Below are 19008 nucleotides of genomic sequence, written 5' to 3' on the forward strand. Positions count from 1 at the left end.
CTCATGTTTTACAGCATGTTTTAGTTCTTTTGTTACATAAAATTGAGCAAAGTTCGTAGCACTAAAGAAGAGTTCTGCATTAAAAGAGATGTTTTAGAGAATATCCCTCTCTTTTCTGCTGAAATATTGACTACCCTCTCATTTCATTTAGTGCTTTCTCAATCTCTGTTTTGATCCTCACAATATTCCCCATGAAAGTGCTACAGCCCAGCTGTGGCGATTCTAAACCTGGGGCCAAGCAGCAGATTGTTTCAGAAGTACCCCTTGTGTAGTAAAATACCTAAATCACTTGTGAAACTGCTATACTGCCACTTTACTTAGCTTTCCTGGTTTTTTATTTGATTTTGTTCTGCTTTTTATGGTTGTGGCTTGTTTTTTTTATTGATGTTATTTATTTTTCTTGTGACAGATTACATATCAGCATCCCATAGTCACTCCAGCTGGCTTCCATTTTTTAAAGAAACTTTGGCTCACTCTTGTTAGCTAGTCTTAATGATACTTTTCCCTTTGGTCTACACTGAAGTTCCCATCAATATCAATAGGGTTTGAGCATGTGCATCACTCTTGGAGTGAGTGATCTGTGGCAGTCAGCCTTTGTCACACAGTGAGGAACTTTTACTTCTGTCTTCATTTTGTGTTGCTGTCAGACCTCTGCAGACCTTGTTTGTGCCATCTTCATTGTCTTGACCATGGTCTTTCTGTCACCTTCCCATGACTTACAGCATGCTTCACAGACAGCACATACAAGGAGAGAAGAGGGGAGGTACAAGGTACATAAGGAAAACATTCTGCTCCCCTTGCAATGAGTTTTGTATTTCAAAGAAGGCAGATGCCATTATGGCTAGGTACCTGACAACTGGTAATTGTTGTGTGGATGACAGTTTTGCATCACTCGCTGTTTGGAATGTCAGTCGGAGGGCTTTGTGTGTAGTTTAATGGGATATTGTTTTGTTTCTCTCAGGCTCAGATCACAGTGAATGGGAACTCTGGCACTGCTGCCAGCCCAGTGAGTCACTTTCAAAGGCCTTTTTCCCCTTCTTCAGCTTACCCTCCACCAGCTTCACTCAATTCCAACATTGTTATCATGCAGCATGGCAGGATGATGGGTAAGCCTCACACAGAATATTTGCTTTATACATTACACAACATATTCCAATTCACGTGGCAAAGACTGCAAACAATTGCAGAATGCTTCACGTCCATAATGAAGGTATTGTCTATTCATCTACCTTGGGAAATATATGCAAAAAAATAATCAAATTTATTGTTAAATAGAGTAGTGATCCTGAACTGGAGTTACTATTAGGTTTTGTTACTTATGTGTGTGAGAGTGACCTCTTGCCACCTTTCTACTAGCTTTACCAAGGAAAGAGCATATATTGAAATAGCTCAATCTGTGCAGCCCCTTCAGATTTTGCCTTCTTTAAGAAACCAAAGGCCAACTTCGTACATTGGTTCTCCCCACAACTTCCATAATCTTCAGTAGAAGTACTGCCAACAAAGGGAGAGGCTTTGGGCTTTTAAACACCTAAAGCCATGTCAATCTGTAATTTGTTTATGGGGTTTTTTGTAGGGCATTGTTAATTCCTTTTTTTAAAATAGTTGATCAGCCTTAGAATGGCGCTTTACCAGTATAATCCGGTTTTGCCAGGAGTCATTTGCTTGCTACTTTTTCTACCAGTGTTTCGCATACTTAGATAAGACTATACATGCAAAATAATTTGAATGTGATCCTGGAGTTTACTTTTTTGTTGTGCATGCAGGGAAATTAGGTGACAGTTCTTGCTTTGAGACTTACAGCTTAGACAAATACTGCTATCCCTATCATAATGATAAGTACAAAAACTGTATAACATGGGTTTCTCCACATTCCAGAATTCTAGATTCTTTGATTGCTTCCAGTTTGCTGATCTAAAGGCCTATCAATTCTGGTTTGGATATATCTGAAATAAGTAAAGTGGTTTTTCATTATTTTTGCTCTTGTATGATGCTGAAGTTCTATGTTCCACATTAACAGCCTGATTTAATTCTCCTTGCTCATGTAAAAATCCCACTGATGGCCTTGGTTGGAGGCCTATGAAGAATGAAGGATCAAATCCAAAATGTTTTCTAAATTTAACATCATGCATTTTGGGAAAAAGGCCCAAATACTCAGACGTTTGCCACGGAGTTGCCCCTCACCATATATGTGTAGCACTGGGTTATTTACACAGTTTCAAACTTGAGTAAACTGCTGAAACAGCCATGCCAAAGCCAGCTCCCTGCAGTAGGAGTGAGCAGAAATACTCAAAATTAGAGCTTTCAGTCACCAGAGCTCCTTTTGCTTATTTATATTACAATTCAAATATTTTGCTTCAGAAGAATCAACAGAAGTTAATGTTAGGCGAAAGGCAATTGTCATTTTCACCAGCAATGTTACAGTACTTATTTTTAGTTCCTATATTAATTTATCCTGCAGTGGACATGTGTCACAAGTACTGTACCTGCTCTTGCAGAAACAAATGCTCTGTCATAGCAACCCACTGATTTACTGAAACATGCTGCTTGAAGGAGTGGGGCTCCTGCATACGGGAAGGAAGTACATCATCTGCAGCAGTACAACTTCTCACATAACACATCCCAGCAGTGAAATGTTTCTTGTTAAATAAATGACTGAATTTTAGAGAGAAATGGTAATAGTGATGTATTAATTTCATTAGTTATAAAGGAAGATTTGGAGGAGAGGGGTAGAAATATTGCAAGTCACAACAAACCAGTAGCAGCCTGCACAGTTCACCTAAAGTACTGTAGGTGAATCATCAGATTGCTCTACCATGCCAGGTTACTGAGGTCCGTTCTTATAGATTAAATGTAGGGGCATTTAAACATACCAGCATAACTTTAAGGGCCAAAAACTGTACATCAGAATTTGGTTTTTAAAAATACCTATGCATCAAGACTTAATCTTTCTAAACACATATTACATAAGTCTTTGTGGGGGGCTGTTTGGAATCTGTTTCTGTGCTTACAGAAGAGTGATTTTCTGTAGTTTTCTAGAGTTGGGGTAGGGGGGCAAGTTATGAAATTATATCACTCCTTTGAAGGAGTGAATAGGAAAGGTGCAAGAGTTTGATTTATAGGAAAAAGGCTACTGCCACTGTTTCTCAACAGATTTTGCTGGGTTTGTGGGGTTTTTTCTTGCTTTGTGAGGAAAATTCTGGGGAAAAGTACCACTAATCTAAGATGATCTGAGTTGAATAGCCTATCTGGTCCTTAAATAAGTTTATAATTCTGTTAATGTAACATTAAGTAGGGCAAAGCCCCAGCTAAGATGATTTTTTTAAAGTGTTGTATATGTATGTGGTTAAGATTGTTGTTAGTCTGTACAGCATACTGAAATGGGGTAGCGTGTTATAACTGTCAAGTATGATTATTGTATCGTTGTACAATATTCTGTCATGTTATCTTTACAGAGTCCACAGAGACATACTCACAGCATGTTCAGACTGTTGGCAGCACCACCAACATGAGTACAATACCAATCTGTAGATCCTCAGAAGAAGAAAAAAAAATTACAGTCATTAAAGCTCCACATTATGCAGGGATTGGCCCGGTAGATGAATCTGGAATCCCTACAGCAATTAGAACGGTAGGAAATTCTGGGGAATCTGTGTATGAACTCATACAATGAATTGATTGTTGGTAATGGGTTTTTCACATTCTTCTAGTCTTATATAATGTGGAATACAGTGTGTGTAATCAACGAGCTCATGAATATAATATTGTGTGTTGACGGAAAAGGAGAACGCTGATGGGAGCATAATTGGGTGACTTCATGTTTCTAGTTTTAATTAGAAGTAGGCAAAATTTTGCATCTTCTTCTCTCTTCTCTCGTAGTTCTTGCCTTTTGGAGATACACAGTAATTGCATTTGTTTTCTTATTTCTAAAATAGAGTTTATGCATACTATATATATGCATGCATGCAATTATAAATATTTACATGTGTGTCTATATATGAAAATCTCACGCTTCTGCATTTTGGGGGGCATGTCATCAGGATATGTAGAAATGAATACTTTTGTTCTGATAATAACCTAAGTGACTAGCATTTCTGTGGAAGTGCAATATATAATCACTGTGCCCTTGAGTGACATGTAAACGAATAGCGTGGAAGCTCTTTCATTGCGACTAGCCCAGTTTTGATCATCTGCCACTAGTCACTGCTTGAGTGGTTCCAGGATGTCGAACTGAAGAGTTTTGTTTTCACTCCGCTGAAGCATTCTTTCCACTCCGCTGTCAGGGCAGCCTCTTCTGGCTGGTCCAGAGAGCACAGTGGCAGCTGCACTGTCTGTAAAGGAAGTGCTTACTGGCCTTCCCAGCCAGAGAGGTGCTGTGCTAGACGGAGAAAGAGTAAGAAGAGTGGGAGCCAGGATGAAAGCAGCAGAGCCCTTGCAGGTGAAGTCTTTGTGAGGTGCAAGGTTGTAGCAGCTGTTGGATGTATGCTCTCTACCAGTAGTGACATACAGGGCTGTTGTATTGCCAAGAACTGCTTCAATGGATTGAAAAATAAGGGGGGAAATCAGGAATTGATGGAGAAAACAATAGGAAAAAATCAGAATAAGTGGTAAGATGGGGACAATTTTGATAAGAAGGGGGGGAGATTCTGGCATTTCTTGCTTTATTTTTAATATAAAATGTAATACGATCAGAATCTTTTAAAAATGAATAAATTTCTTTGTGACAATGCTCTAGCTTCCTACCCCCTTTTTAAGTAAATAGTCCCCGTACTTTATATAGGATAAAGTAATTATTTTGTTCCTTTTTTTTTTAAGAGCAGATTGATCTAATAGGGTGCATCTCAGTTATGTAAGATTATACCAGAAATCCCCCTCAAGTGTGCTTAACAGACTTGGCAATCTGCCAACCTATATTTAACTTTCTGATTGCATGGTCTGAGTCTCTCAGATTTTGACCTAAAATCATAATGTAACTTGAATTAGGACATTTTTCAACTGGATTTCCTCTGGGTTTTGTTATGTTTTAATTTCAAAATATCTTACAGCTTGTAAACAGCATTGTAGAAGTGATTCTCACATAAGATAGGACTTAAAAGCGTGTGTGTGTGTGTGTGTGTGTGTGTGAGTGTGTCTCGTGCCACTTTGTGTCCTTATTCTGCTTCCTTAGGACTTAGCTGGAAGTGAGATTGTTTTCAAGATACCGATTTGAGATTACATTTTAAATGCACACAAGTATATGTGAGCCCCATGTACCCCAGTCGTGTCAGAACAAAGGTAATATAGTTGTCAGCAAAAGACTCAAAATGTGCTGCACCTTCACACCTTTCAGAAGTGCAGTACTGTGCAGAAACATGCAAAATTGCTACAGCTGCATTTCCCATGAATAGTAGAAGGTAGGATATATTACTTGCTCTTTATCCAAGGTCAGTGAGCAATCCAAATAGGAATCTTCTTCCAGAAAGTTCAGCCTCACTCCATCTGGAGAGAGAAAGAAGTTTTCAAATTATTTGAGTTTATCATTGCATGCAAAGTTTAAGTTTCTTATTCTTCCATCTTTATGAAAATGGCAGCATTCTATCAAAAAAGCAGTAAATGCAGATTTACGGGTGATAGGTAACATACATACTGTGTTCTGAAACACTATGCTACTCACAGGTAAGCTTGTAAATAAGAATTTGGGAGTATCTGTATTGCAGATTTGGAGTGCTTTTCAGGACTAGTGAGATTTTTCAAGCTGTGGTTTTCTCCTCCAAGTCTGCATTCACTCTCAGAACATGGTTTGTGACAGCTGCTTAGCCGAGGAAAGCAGAGCGATGTTCTCTTTCTATTCCTGCAAAAACCCTCTCTATCCAAAGCAGCCGAGAGGGGAAGGATTCCTATAAAGCCTTCCCTTCTCTCAGAACCTCTATCCCAAGTTAGCATGTTCCCTCCATATGACTTAAGTTCCTGCCAGCTCTGGGAAGTGCAAGTCTGAAGCCTGAAAATTAATATCATTGTCCTGCACCAAAGATGATGAGATTAAGTCTTTGGAAAAGAGAGGGTAAAATGCTGTTTGCTCAGAAAAGCATTCAGTCAAATGGCACCACCAGAGTTTACCACTGACAGGGTCTAGGAGAGGAAAAAACAGATTCACAGAAAGCAGTATGACTGCGCTCTTTTAGAGTATCCAAAATGATTGCTTCATGTCTAACTAACAAAATTAATCTGTAGACTAAAAAGGCCTCTATTTAATAATGAAAACAAAAATCAAGTCCCACCAGATTTCTTTTCCATACTTAGCGATGTAATATTTCAGCTTAAAAAAAAAAAAAAACCACAGAAGGTACACTGAAAGTCATAAATGCCTCCTTTAATTGCATATTATTTGATGGATAATTAGAATACTGCAATGATTCTGGACTCTCCTGAATACTAATCACAGGTTCTTCTTATGTCCTTTTCATGCTATTTAGCTGATTGTGCATTCGCATATGATGATACCATGTTCCTATATTTAATTGCAACAGCTATAATGTATGCAAAGCAGGATGGCATCTGAATGGCTTGCTGCATTGTGAATGCTGCTAATTCCTCAAACAAATGTTGGTATGTAGGATTAGTGAATATAAATTGAGAAAATGTATTTTTAAATTAATTTATTCTATTCCATAGCTAATCCTATCTGGCTTATAGTGTAAAGCCAAATTATTGGCTGCGGCTTTAAACCCCAAGGTGAGGGCTGGAGGGAGATAATGAGAGAAAAATGTACTAACACCCAGAAAGAGACCTTCTTCTCTGGTCACATGGGAGCTTCTCCATACTTGATCTCTATGTGGATCCTCCTCCAATGCCTGTGGATTTGTGGAGGATCTCACTGATAAGGAGGATCCAGCAGAGAGATGTCTATGCATCTTTGTCCTTTGACAAACAGTAGGGTCATAGCAGTAATATTTATGCAGTGTTTCCAGTCTGCTCACCTATTGGTGACTCAAACTCTGCTGGAAGACTCTTCTTGGCCCAATACAATCAGAAAGGCAGTTGCAGTATCATAGGACCATTGCAGGTTTCTACTGCTGTGAGAAATGAGGAGTACCACAGAGGTTATGCCCATCAATGTAAATTCCTTCAGACCTTTTGGACTTCGTTGTAAACTTTTGAACATATATCACATTGAAGCACCAAATATTATACTTGTTTCAAATCCAGCTAAATTATTCTTTTCAGAGTTCTGCTAGTAAAGATGTTTAATACCTTTAAGGAATCAATGTTAAAATGTTCCAAATCTGTTTCCAAATATCTTCTCTTTGGCAGAAGTCAGGAATGTTGGTAAGTGAGGGAAAGGACTTGATCTTGACACAAAGATGTATCTCCTTCATCTCTGTCTTGCAAGCAGGTCTGATTAAAAAACATGACAATCTCCTTAAAATTCTTTCTTCCCCAGCAGATCCTGGAGTTCTTCAGTTGACTGTCAGGTCTTCTTTTAAGCAACTTCTTTTTTAAATGTCATTTAGTAGCAATTTTATGAGAACTCATATGATTCCTCAAAATACAGGAGCAGTTTTTGCCTGGTCCCTTATAGCAAGAGTTCACCATTGTTAACAACACAGATTAATTTTGTACAGCAACTGTAACAAGTATTTAGGGCAAAAGTGTGATTCACTGAAATGGCATGGAGCCATATGAACACGCTGAGATCTGTCACTTATTTTGTAAGAATTATTCATGGATTTTCACTTTTCATGGTAAAGAGAAGTGGGCAGAGTGACTGCAGATTTAGTATTAGCTAATGCAAGATAATGCACATGAAAAGGGGTCTTTTGAACCCTGTGCAACATGAGGTTTGAAGAGAATTTTGTACATCTGCATTAAAACTTTTGCTTTTCTGACTATTGTGGAACAAATAAAATTTTAGGACCTAAGAAGAACAATACTGAAAATGTGTTTGACTTTGGTTTATCTCCTATTCTGAAATACTATCATCCTAGCTCAAAGTAAGTTCAACAAAAGGGAAAGTGCAAAAGGGTAAGAGATAAAAATCATTAGAAGCATGAGCAAATGTTGATATGAGGAGATTTTGTGAACTTTGGGATTGTTTAGTATACAAAAGTAAGGATAAGTATTTTTTCAATGGTTGTTGGAAGGTATATTGTATTGACTTTTCTCAAAATAGAAAAATAAGTTAAAATTAAGTTTTCTGGAAATGAAATTTAAAACTGATAAAAGGAAATACTGTTTGTTTACAATCCAACCATTAACTCTTAAATGTAGTGTTGTATTAATTCTTTTATTGGTAGTATTTCAAAGTTTTTCTGCATTATTTAACAATTCCATTTTGAAGATAATTTAAGTTGGAAGATGCCAGGAGTTCAAAATAAGCTTTTCTTACACACTTGTAAGTATTACAACTCATGAGGTGTTTGGGTTTTCCTGTAAAGTATCTGGCATTCATTATTGTCAGTTTTAGGGCACTAAGAAGATAAACTCTTGATTTGGCACTAATTCCTATGTTCCTAACTGCTGTGTCCTCGAAGATCAGACTCAAAAACTGACTTAGTCTTCAGTTTCTTCCAGAACTTGTTACAGGAATTCCTAGATGAAAAGCATAAATCCATCATTTGAAACTAGATGGTATGAAAATTATTATATTAAATAGGGGACAAAACATAATACACTTTGCGTCCAGATTAGCATTAAATGTCTGATTATATCTGTACACACAGAGTTGTTTGGGGGCTTTTTGTTAATTGTTAAAAATTTTATTTTATTTAGACGGTTGACAGGCCAAAGGATTGGTACAAGACAATGTTCAAGCAAATCCACATGGTTCATAAACCTGGTAAGTATGGTTTTGTCTTGGCTGGGTTGTTCTCAGTGGTATTAAGAAATGCACTTTTCTGCATTTTGATTGTATATTTGAAAATACAAGTGTTCATCAAGTGTCAGATAATGAATCAAATCCAATGGTTATTTCAATTATACATTTTACTGCAGAGAGCTGTTTCCCTCTGCTAAATGCTGAAAATTTCTAATGGATTTATTTTGTTACTAAAACTGAACAAAAATTAAAGTCATTAGATATGTATGCAGCCACTATAATTCCATGTCACTGGGGAGCTCCGTGAAGTGATCCTCATCTCCAGTTTGAGGGATGAGAAATTGGCCACTGTAAATCTCCTGCCATAGCAGCTTTCTTATGAAGAGCTCATGTGTTAGAACAGCATGGGCTAGTAAACAGGCTGCTTTGAGGATACATTATCTGTCTGAACTGCATTTTCTTTGCAGACTGTCTTATTTGGTTTTGCTGAAATGGAGCTTTGGTGACACTAGCTTTAGAGTTAACATTCTTTATCATGATTGTCACCAAGGATGTCAAGAAACTGTATAAATGGCAATTACGCTCATTACGCCTCTGGAAGGAAGGAGACTTTATTGGTGTGAGTTAGAGCTTGCATTCAGTATGGTCACACAGAATGTTAGTGGGAGAATAAAGAATGTAAGCAGGAGAATTTTGGCTTACAAAATCTATTTTGAACACTAGTCACATAGTAGATATTTGAGGTTGCTTTTTGTGACTGGAACAACAGCTTAATAGTCTCTAGTACAGGGGAGATGACAAGAGGAAGAAATTGAGTTTGGGGAAGAGAGAAGAACAGACAAAAAGCTATAATTTGCAATTCAGTGCTAACCAGTAAGCATGTAATACGGGTGACATGACCAGAAGATACCATTTTACCAATAAAATGGTGAAAATAGCCTATCGTAAGTATAATGGGAAGAGAGAGTCTTCAGAAAACACCTGTGAGATGAGGAAAAGAAATACAGTGCTTGATTGCCTACCAGTCTTCTGTTTGTATTTGTAAAACCAAAGCTGCATTGCTGTGATCAACTGGCATGTATTGCACTACTGTAACTGTGTATTTCTTTTTATAGATGACGACACAGACATGTATAATACTGCCTATGCATACAGTACTGGTAGGAATTATTCCCTCACTTCAAAATGAGTCTTTTGTTAATGTCAGCAAGTAACAGGGGTAGTTAACTACTCATGCTTGCTTATGTAAACACTTCTTATCATCTTGTTTGATCTCAGTTGGTGTTTTTTCATGCCTTTTTTCCCAAATGAAACAAAGTTTAATTTTGGTTTCATTCTTACAACAGAAATGAATTGCAGCTGTGGGCCTCTTACTGCAGATGAGATACACTGTAGTACTGTAGTTTCTTGATTACATTGCATTTGTTTTCACTAGTGATTGTGAGTAACGCAGTCTTTCCTTATCAAAAAGAAAAGGGAACTACTGTGTGAAAGTAAAAATGCTAATTACTGACATGGGAAAACTACATTTTTTTTGTAGTTTTATTGAAAACACCTTTTAAAATGTGCAGTAAGACTGTATAAAGATGATTCTGTTTTATGATCTTGTTCATTTTTGCTGTAGGCACAGGTGTTGATGTTATTTAGCTGCAAGACAGACATATTAATGTAAGACATATAACGGTTGTATCTTTCAAAAGTTTATAACCATGTGGTAAAATTATTTACAAAAACAAAAATGAAAGTGTGAATAGACTGTATGTGTGGAAAAAAAACCATAGTGCAAACATTGTGCAAAATTGCCATTCAAAATTCTTCCATTTCAGTGTTTGTTGCATTTGATATGCTCTCATACTGCCTTTCTCTGTACTGTTGAGAGCATTTTTCTTGCGTCAGTTGTCTGAGATGTCTTTGGATTCTTGTGATCCTCTTCAAGATACACTATTGCCTAGTCCCACACTAACAGTAATAAGTAAGACAGTGGGAAAAAAATGTGAATTTCCTGCCTTTTCTCTTCCTTCTGAACATAGAACAACTGAGAGGCAGGATAAGCCTGGGGATTAATGTCATTAACAGCTTTGATGGATATATACAGCCATTAACTTCTTCCCCCCTGAAATTAATCATTAATTTATTTTAACTATACTGCACTTTGTGTGTTTGTAGTTTTATATAGAAATATATAAAAAAGATTCTAATGAGTGACACAGTATACAGCATGTACTTTTAAAAATGCATTTACACATTTTTGTAACCTTGCATCTTTGTTGAGTAACTGTGGGTTCTTGTAGCGTTCCGTGTTGTCTTTTATTAAAATAAAACTCATGCTGTGACTATTTCTGGGTTTGTTTTATATTAGGTAGCTACAGTCCATCCTTCTCTGCTCAGGCACACCCAGCCGCAAAGACTCAGACGTACAGACCATTGTCTAAAAGTGCTTCTGACAGTAGCTCTGATGCCTTTAAGATCTCGTCCCCTTTACCACCTCCGCATGTGCCACCTCCAGTACCACCACATCGTCTGAGGGAAAGGTCTATACCAGAAAAGTAAGTCAGCATATTTTAAAAAAATGTTCTTGATATCTACAGTAATCCTATTACAGGATATCACAAAGGATAAAGTAGGAGCTATAGAATAATGTGACTTTAAGGGCTTTCTTTATTCAAGGGACAGTCAGGTGAGGAGGGGTAATCTTCATCAGTAGCGTGGGCGTTGTGTGTGGTGCTGCCGTTTCTTCAAACATGCTAAAGAAGTGCTTATTCTTACAAGTTGTACCACCAGGAGCATTTAAAGTTTTCATTCTCATTACTGGGATTGTCCTGCTTGTTTGTGTTTCAGAAAAATCCGTGCTCTAGCAGCTGTCTTGAATAGTTAGTCTCTGAGTAGGAAGGGCATGGTGTGGTATCTATGGTATCCAGCAGCAGAGAGAAAAGGTCTAAAAGGTGTTGTAAATTGAGATTCAGGAAGAGCAAAACTGTAAGAGTGTAGCAGTCAACCCACGTTTTTCCAAAGGTCAGAAGTGCTTTATATCCCCACTTTTTCAATCTCCATCTCCATTTTGGTAGACCAAGAAGGTGTTTACAGATTAAAGGGGCATTTCAGATTTCTCATGGTTTTCCAGCCTCAAACTTGCTGCCCAAAACCAGGTCTCAGTAGTTAGAGTTCTGTTTTAAAAAGGTTAATACTTAATAACTCAGGAAAGAAATGCTTATCCTTCTGATAAAACCCTGCACACAAACTCTATAGACTTTTCAGCATATCTGTAGCTACAACCTGAAGTACAAAGCGTTTTCTTTAGTGTTTACATTCATGAATACTACATGCTAATATAATATTCTTTTAGTGTACATTTATGTGTGTCTGTATATATTTTTGTATATGAAAAGGATCATTTTTTTGTTCCATTTGTGGCTACAAGCCCACCTCTCTTGCTTACACTCAAGTAACAAACCAAAATTTGCCCATTTTTGTCAGCTTGGACATTGTAAACGTTTTTATATGTAGAAAATATTAAATAGTTTCAAATAATTTGCAGTTTGAATAAAATATGAGAAAAGACCATGGTAAGTGTTTAAAGTTAAGGCTGTGACTATGGCTTTTTGAAAAATTTGTAGGTACCGGCAATCTAAAAGGTTACATATACAGATACATATACTGCAGAGGAAAATGAGATTGCTCGAATATTACTGATTTTGGCTACTCCTGCTTCTGAGGGCAGGATGTCAAGAGGAAATGCTAGGGGTTAGAGTTGAGATACCTCCCAGAGGCCCTGAGGTTTGAGTTTTGCTAGCAAGTCATACAGAAGTGTAGATTTTGTTAGCAAGGAACCAAAATGTGGATTCTGCTTAGCTTTGATCTCTGAAGTTATGTGAGTCATCATCCTGTGCTAGGCCAAATGCCTTGGTCACAGAAACTGAGGCCTGTTGCAGTTGCTTGTGTCAAGCTTGAAAATAACTGTTTCAGCACTGAATTTAGATGTTTAGCCTCTCCTTTTAATATCCTGCATGGTAAGACAGGCAGTGGAAATCTGTGTTCTTCAGGCCAGGGGATACCAAACGCGTTAGTTATGCTTTGTCTGCTGCTGGCAGCTATAGCTCGTCAATCTTTCCCTGCCATTGGGAGATTCTTTTTTTAATTGCCTATAAAGCCTGAGTATTTAAAATCTCACATAAGAGGCTTAGGTTTACTCACAGTATCACAGTTTCATAGCTGGGAGGCAAGATATGGTTTGCATTAACAGTTGGGCTCAAAAATATAGTCCGTAAGGGATTACAGGCTGAACACTGTAAATTAGGTGAACTGAGCATGAATCAGAATTTCAGTAGCATCCTTTTCCCTTCAGTGACTTGCAGTATAATGCAACTTGATCAGAACATTCCCATTTTCCTGTTCATTCTCAAAAAATACAACCTTTTCTGCTCTGAAATGATTTTTTTTGTCAGTGAAAATAAACAATAGAGCCATGTAGAACTACTTCCCTTGAAATGTAGGGCATTTTATAAATAGAGGTGTCTGTGTCCCAGAAATTGCACTCACAAACATACAGTAAACAAAAGCTACCCCATAGATTATTTTAAGGCACATGACACATGCCTTATTATGTCAGGTCACATCAAACCAAGTCACATCAGAAAGGCTGATAGAACTAATAGAACATAATCAGTGTGTGCTCTTTCTTCTTGTAAATACAGACAGTAGTTGATAGGATTTCCACTTTCCCCCATTCTTTGAGTTACTAGTAGGTAATTTTACACAGAGCTAAACAAAAAGATGTGTGAGCTACAGTTTTCCAAATGCAAGGTAGGCAGTGACTAAAAAAACTGCAATGAAAACATAGCTCTCACTGTGATAGTAACTAGCTAACTATCCCCCCAAAATATAAAGGTAGCTATTAATGTAACATGGTAAGTTACTGAAAAAATACAGTAGTAGGGGTTACTTTTTGTTCTTTGCATAGCACTATTAAATTGAAAGAAAATTTATAATTATACAGAAGATGGATACATTTCTGTCCCAAAGCCCACTGCCAAATTCTTGTTGGTTATTCAACTTTCCAAGGAAACAGTATACCACTTGCAAGCATATTCCGGAGCAGTTCTACTACAGATCAGGATAAAGAGCATCTACTAGATTTTCACACTATCTTTTAAAACAATTCCTCATTTTTTGTCTCAGAAAATTTTTCAATAAGGATATACTATCATATAGTGTGATGACAAAAATCTCTATTACTTGCCTGTATTAGTATAGTTATAAAACAAGTATAGTAAATTTGCAACTTGAGAAGACATGTCATGCTATTTTGACACAGTATGTCAGGGAAGTTTTTTAACTGGTCTACTAGTTATAACAAAAGTATGAGTGATCACAGAGGCTGGACACCTCTAGCATTTTTCCTACTGTACTGAGTATACCTGCTATAAACAGGTTAAGATGATACAGTGCTTAAAACATTGGGATGCTAGACCAGACATTTCACAACTGAAATCTAGAAAGAGAAACCATGATGAATTTGGTTTTGTATGTTTCTCTTGCACAAAGTTGTAAAGCAGATGGTGATGACAGTAAATTAACTCAGTTGCTCGTATTTGCTATTTAGAAATGACTGGGATCCCCCTGACAGAAAGGTAGATACCCGCAAGTTCCGTTCTGAACCAAGAAGTATTTTTGAATATGAGCCGGGAAAGTCATCCATCCTTGAACATGAAAGACCGGTAAGACACATAAGTGAAATAAATAATACAGTAAGAGGTTTGGTGAGAGGTCATCTTTTTATTATTTACTACTGATTATAACTATGATGAATACTGAAGGTCCTTTTTCAAATGTGATTTTGCAGCAATTTGTCTTTGCTCTTTGCTGATGGTTGTGTTGAAAATGTAGGTTTGACTTATTCACTAATCTCAGATCTTCTGATTCTGAAATCTGATTGATTTCCAAGAAATCAAACCACCGCTGTGCAAAACTAATGGATGATGAAACTGCTTTTTCTAGTTGGCATGTGTCTCCAGGAGTCATTTTCAGTAGTATTAACAGCACATGTGATATCTTATTAATTAATGCATAAAAATAAACTATTTTCATTCTCAGGATGTGCCTAATTCTACACATAAGGAGGTTTTTGTCAAAAGCTGGTCAAGGTTGCCCAGAGAGGCTGTGGAATCTCCATTTCTGGAGGTGTTCAGGACTCACCCGGACACAGCCCTGAGCAACCTGATCTGATTAGACCTGCTTTTAGCAGGAGGTTGGACTAGATGACCTCTGGAGGGGGCCCTTCCAGTCTCAATTACTTTGTGATTACTGATGTGCATTAACTTGTAATTAGAAGTCCTTATTCGTGCTTTCTGAATAATGATTGTGATTGTGGAATTTTTTGCAAGCATGTCTGACAAAGCTATGTTTAATGCACGCAGAATGACTATCAATGGAAGTTTTTGTTTGCTGAAAGACACATTCACCCAGCTTTTCTAATCTATCTTTGTGCCATCTCAATACTTTCTTATTTTAGGAAAAATTTTGGCAATATTTTCTCTTCTTGGTCTTTTACTTTGAGGTTGAAATGGTTGAAGGAGTCCAGTGTTAAAGAAGGGGTTTGTGTAATCAATACTGGATTATTTTTTGCTTTTGTATTACTGTATTTGATGCTTGTTCACAGAATTTATTTTACTAATTTAAAATAAACAAATAATTGAATTCCAGAATATGTAGTATGTCAATAGTGTGAAAAACCTGTACTAAGCACCTTTCCCTTGTGTGTTTGTGGTCTTTTCAGGAATATAATTTTTGTTGTTTTGTGTTTCTGTTAAATTAAGTTCTTGAAGAACTGATGCATTTTTCAGAGAGGAAATTGGCATTTTGATAGGAACTGTTAATTAATCAATATAATTAAAGGGAATTTAGTATTTATTGTGAAGATGAACTTTAATTTTATTCAAAAGGTGATGGCATTTGTTCTGAGTACTTTTTTGATTGCTGTGGCTGCATTATACACACTGAAATCATTTACCAGCCTTCTCAGTGCCAAAGAATAACAGCAGATTCAAGTTAAAAGTAAGAAAATTACAGTGATGTTTCAAGAATGGCCTCACTTTTCTATTGAATTATATTTTCTACTAATGTAATGTGAAAAAGTAATTTATATAGGAATTGCCGTGTTGATTAATATGATCATAGATAGAATTTTTCAATTTTAACAAACTAACGAAATGACAAAAAAGTGTGCTTTGCTGACTGTTCCTGAATCCTTTCTTTTAACTTGTTTATACATTTTATTTTTGATGTTATCAATCAACAGGTTGGATTTTGAGCTTTGTTTGGTCCTTAAAATATTTTCATGCAGAGAAACCTTAGTCATGTTGTACTTACTGAGCAGCATCAGTCAAGGGCAAGATCATGCTTTATCATCTGAAGCTTAGACTAGAAGTGTAAGACTTAGCTAATTTAAATACAAAGAAACATCTCTTTGTAGAATAAATTTTAAAAGCTGAGGAAATAATATTCATTGACAGAATGAAGATATTTTTTGGTTATGTATGATTCAGAGCCGTAAAAGATTGGAAAACAGGAATTAATGTAGAATACAAGAGATGAAAGTTGTGCTGACACTTGTGTAATGTTATTAACTGATAAAAAATAGTTGAAGCAATCTATCACAGTTCTGGAATTTCTGATAATGATGATGACAATGATGTTCAGCTTTATGTATTTAGATAGTTCCTTTGGACTGAGTTACAAAAAGAAAAATACCTTGTTTCACTGAAGCATTTGCCTTCACTGTGTTCTGTTCATTGGAAGTAAAACTCATGACTTCTTAAATGATGATCAGCAGAATAGGTCAAAAGATTTTCTCTGTGTGTAGGAAAAGCTGATGTCTGAAAGCCGTGCAGTAGTTTCAAATTCAGGTGAAAACTCCAAATTCTCATCTGTGTCAGTATAGCATGAGTCTTTCATCATGATAATCTCAAAAGATTTTATTTTTAATGTCTGAAAACATATTCTGATAATACAGAAATAAAATATTAATTAAAATATGGAGTATAAAAATAAATATAGTTAATATTGTAGAAGATGGACATTTATAGCTTCTGAACTAGAAATCTTTATTAGTTTTAAAAAAAAAAAAAAAAAAAAAAAAAAAAAAAAAGGAAAAGGAATTTTTTCCAGCACTGCAAATCTTAAAATTTTTTGCTGAAATTTAATTATTTCCATGTCTACAGGATTGCAGTTTTGATGGCAAAATGATCTGGGGGAAAAAAAAAAAATATTTACAGCTACCTTATATAATAATAAACAGGGCAGATGAGGTTTGAAAGCTCAGCATTCCCTTTAGTGACATAGGTACTACATTGGAACCAGTTATGATTAATGTGGAGATTAGAAACATGGGAAGAATATAGTAAAATGAGATTCAATGTAAAACTAACATTTAGTGGGAAGTATTCAGCAGATCCTCATTCAGTAGGTCAAAAGACTGTGAGAAATAATAACCTTAAAAAAAAAAAGACTTACTAATCAATTGGATAGATTGGTTAGGGATAGATGATTATCTTTGTTATGGATATAAAAATATAAGTTTAATTTCAAGCTGCAGTATCATGTAGCAGCCTTCACTCATGAAATAGGAAAATAATATTTCTTCTGTAATTTGATCTTGTAAGAGTATAAACATATCAATAGGGAGAGGCTTGAGATTGGTCTTTTTCGATAACATCTAAAAGTAAGTGACGAGATGTAAAGGCCTCAAGTTGCACCAGGGAAAGTTTAGACTGGATATTAGGAAGCATTTCTTTACAGAACGGGTTGTTAGGCATTGGAATGGGCTGCTCAGGGAGGTGGTGGAGTCCCCATCCCTGGAGGTGTTTAAGAGGCGGGTCAACATAGTGCTGAGGGATATGGTGTAGTTGGGAACTGTCAGTGTTAGGTTAATGGTTGGACTGGATGATCTTCAAGGTCTTTTCCAACCTAGCCGATTCTGTGATTCTGTGACATTAAGCTGTCTTCCAAGCAGTGATGTGGCAGGTCCTTTTTTCCTACTTCAATAAACCCATAAAATATTACCATTTCTTCTAAAAACTTAGCACTGATAAGGTGGTACATAAGTTGTTCTGATGTTTCCATCTCCAATGTCTGCAATTCAATAAAGTGCTGTTATTTTTCTCTAATATCATCTGAACCACAGATTCATTTCCTAAAATGGATGTTAACTTTCAGTGAATAAACTGCAGTGTAATAATTTAATCTTTCTCATATGAAGTTAAATTTTTATTCTTTGCTAGTTTCAACCTTGCATATGTGAAGTAGTTCATACATGTACATTTCTCTGTTTCTGCAGTAAAACAAGTAAGGAAAACTCGTGGTGTTGCTGTAAAGAAAGATTTTGTAAAATTAGTACAAGCAATAGTTGCCTTTTTTTTTCATTAGGTGTTTTAGTCTAAGCATGAAAGTACACATGTGCTAGTCAGAGAAAACTGCCAGGTTAAATTTTAGGTTTAGATTTTTTTATATATGCTCAGTGTACAAATTTTCTACTGAGATTGTATGCAAGAGGACTTAATGATCAAAATAAATTGTAAAAAATTACTGTTTTGTCAAATACCAGAAATAGACTGGGCTTGCACCATGATGTACATCTGTTGGTTTGGGGGAGTTTTTTTACTGTAGTGAAAAATTTGAAATTTTCTTTAGAATAGTTTGATTACCCGTGAAATCTCAAGCTGGATATCAGAATATTCTGCTCAGTGTTAGTTGAGTTACTTGAGTAACACTTTGTCAACTGGAAAAAATTTCACAGCGTGTCTTAAAAAGAAATCAGAAATTCTACATATTGGCATGTTTTGATATGACATTAAAATAAATATGTCTTCTCATAAAGACACTGAGAGACTAAGTCAATATGGTAATGCACTTGGAGCTGCAACAGCTATTTAAAAGTAGTCCAAAAAAAAAAAAGAAAAAAGCAAAAGCAAAAGCAAACTCTTTAGAGCTAATAAAATACCAAAGCCAAATTTACAACAGACATCTGAGTCCATGGTTCCAAAGAGGCTTCAATATGGTGTCTGAACTCGCAAATGTCAAATCAAGCACAGGCAAAGCTGCATTGCAACACTACAGATGTTGGGGTTTTTTTTTTTAATTATGGTGTTATTCTATACTTGGGTATGTTGTTGCAGTGCTGTGTTGACCATCTGATGCAAATGGCTAAAAGAGTGAAGTTTCCT

At 36.2% G+C, this 19008-nt stretch overlaps 1 protein-coding gene across 25 annotated transcripts in view; it reads left to right on the top strand.

The window, feature by feature from the left end:
- The window catches only part of SORBS2 (sorbin and SH3 domain containing 2), a 166036-nt gene that overhangs the window by 101506 nt on the left and 45522 nt on the right, over window positions 1-19008 (top strand). For 19 of the 25 annotated variants that reach the window (XM_026847271.1, XM_026847275.1, XM_026847281.1 and 16 more), the window contains 6 exons: window positions 962-1106; window positions 3453-3628; window positions 8746-8812; window positions 9907-9951; window positions 11151-11337; window positions 14391-14505. In XM_026847271.1, the coding sequence (XP_026703072.1) occupies window positions 962-1106; window positions 3453-3628; window positions 8746-8812; window positions 9907-9951; window positions 11151-11337; window positions 14391-14505 (735 nt within the window). Of the gene's footprint in view, window positions 1-961; window positions 1107-3452; window positions 3629-4278; window positions 4436-8745; window positions 8813-9906; window positions 9952-11150; window positions 11338-14390; window positions 14506-19008 lie in introns of those variants that run through there. The other 6 variants (XM_026847277.1, XM_026847289.1, XM_026847295.1 and 3 more) reach the window with 3 other exon arrangements.

This window comes from Athene cunicularia, assembly GCF_003259725.1.
Source record: "Athene cunicularia isolate RWA chromosome 4 unlocalized genomic scaffold, athCun1 chr4_part1, whole genome shotgun sequence".
NCBI lineage: Eukaryota > Metazoa > Chordata > Aves > Strigiformes > Strigidae > Athene > Athene cunicularia.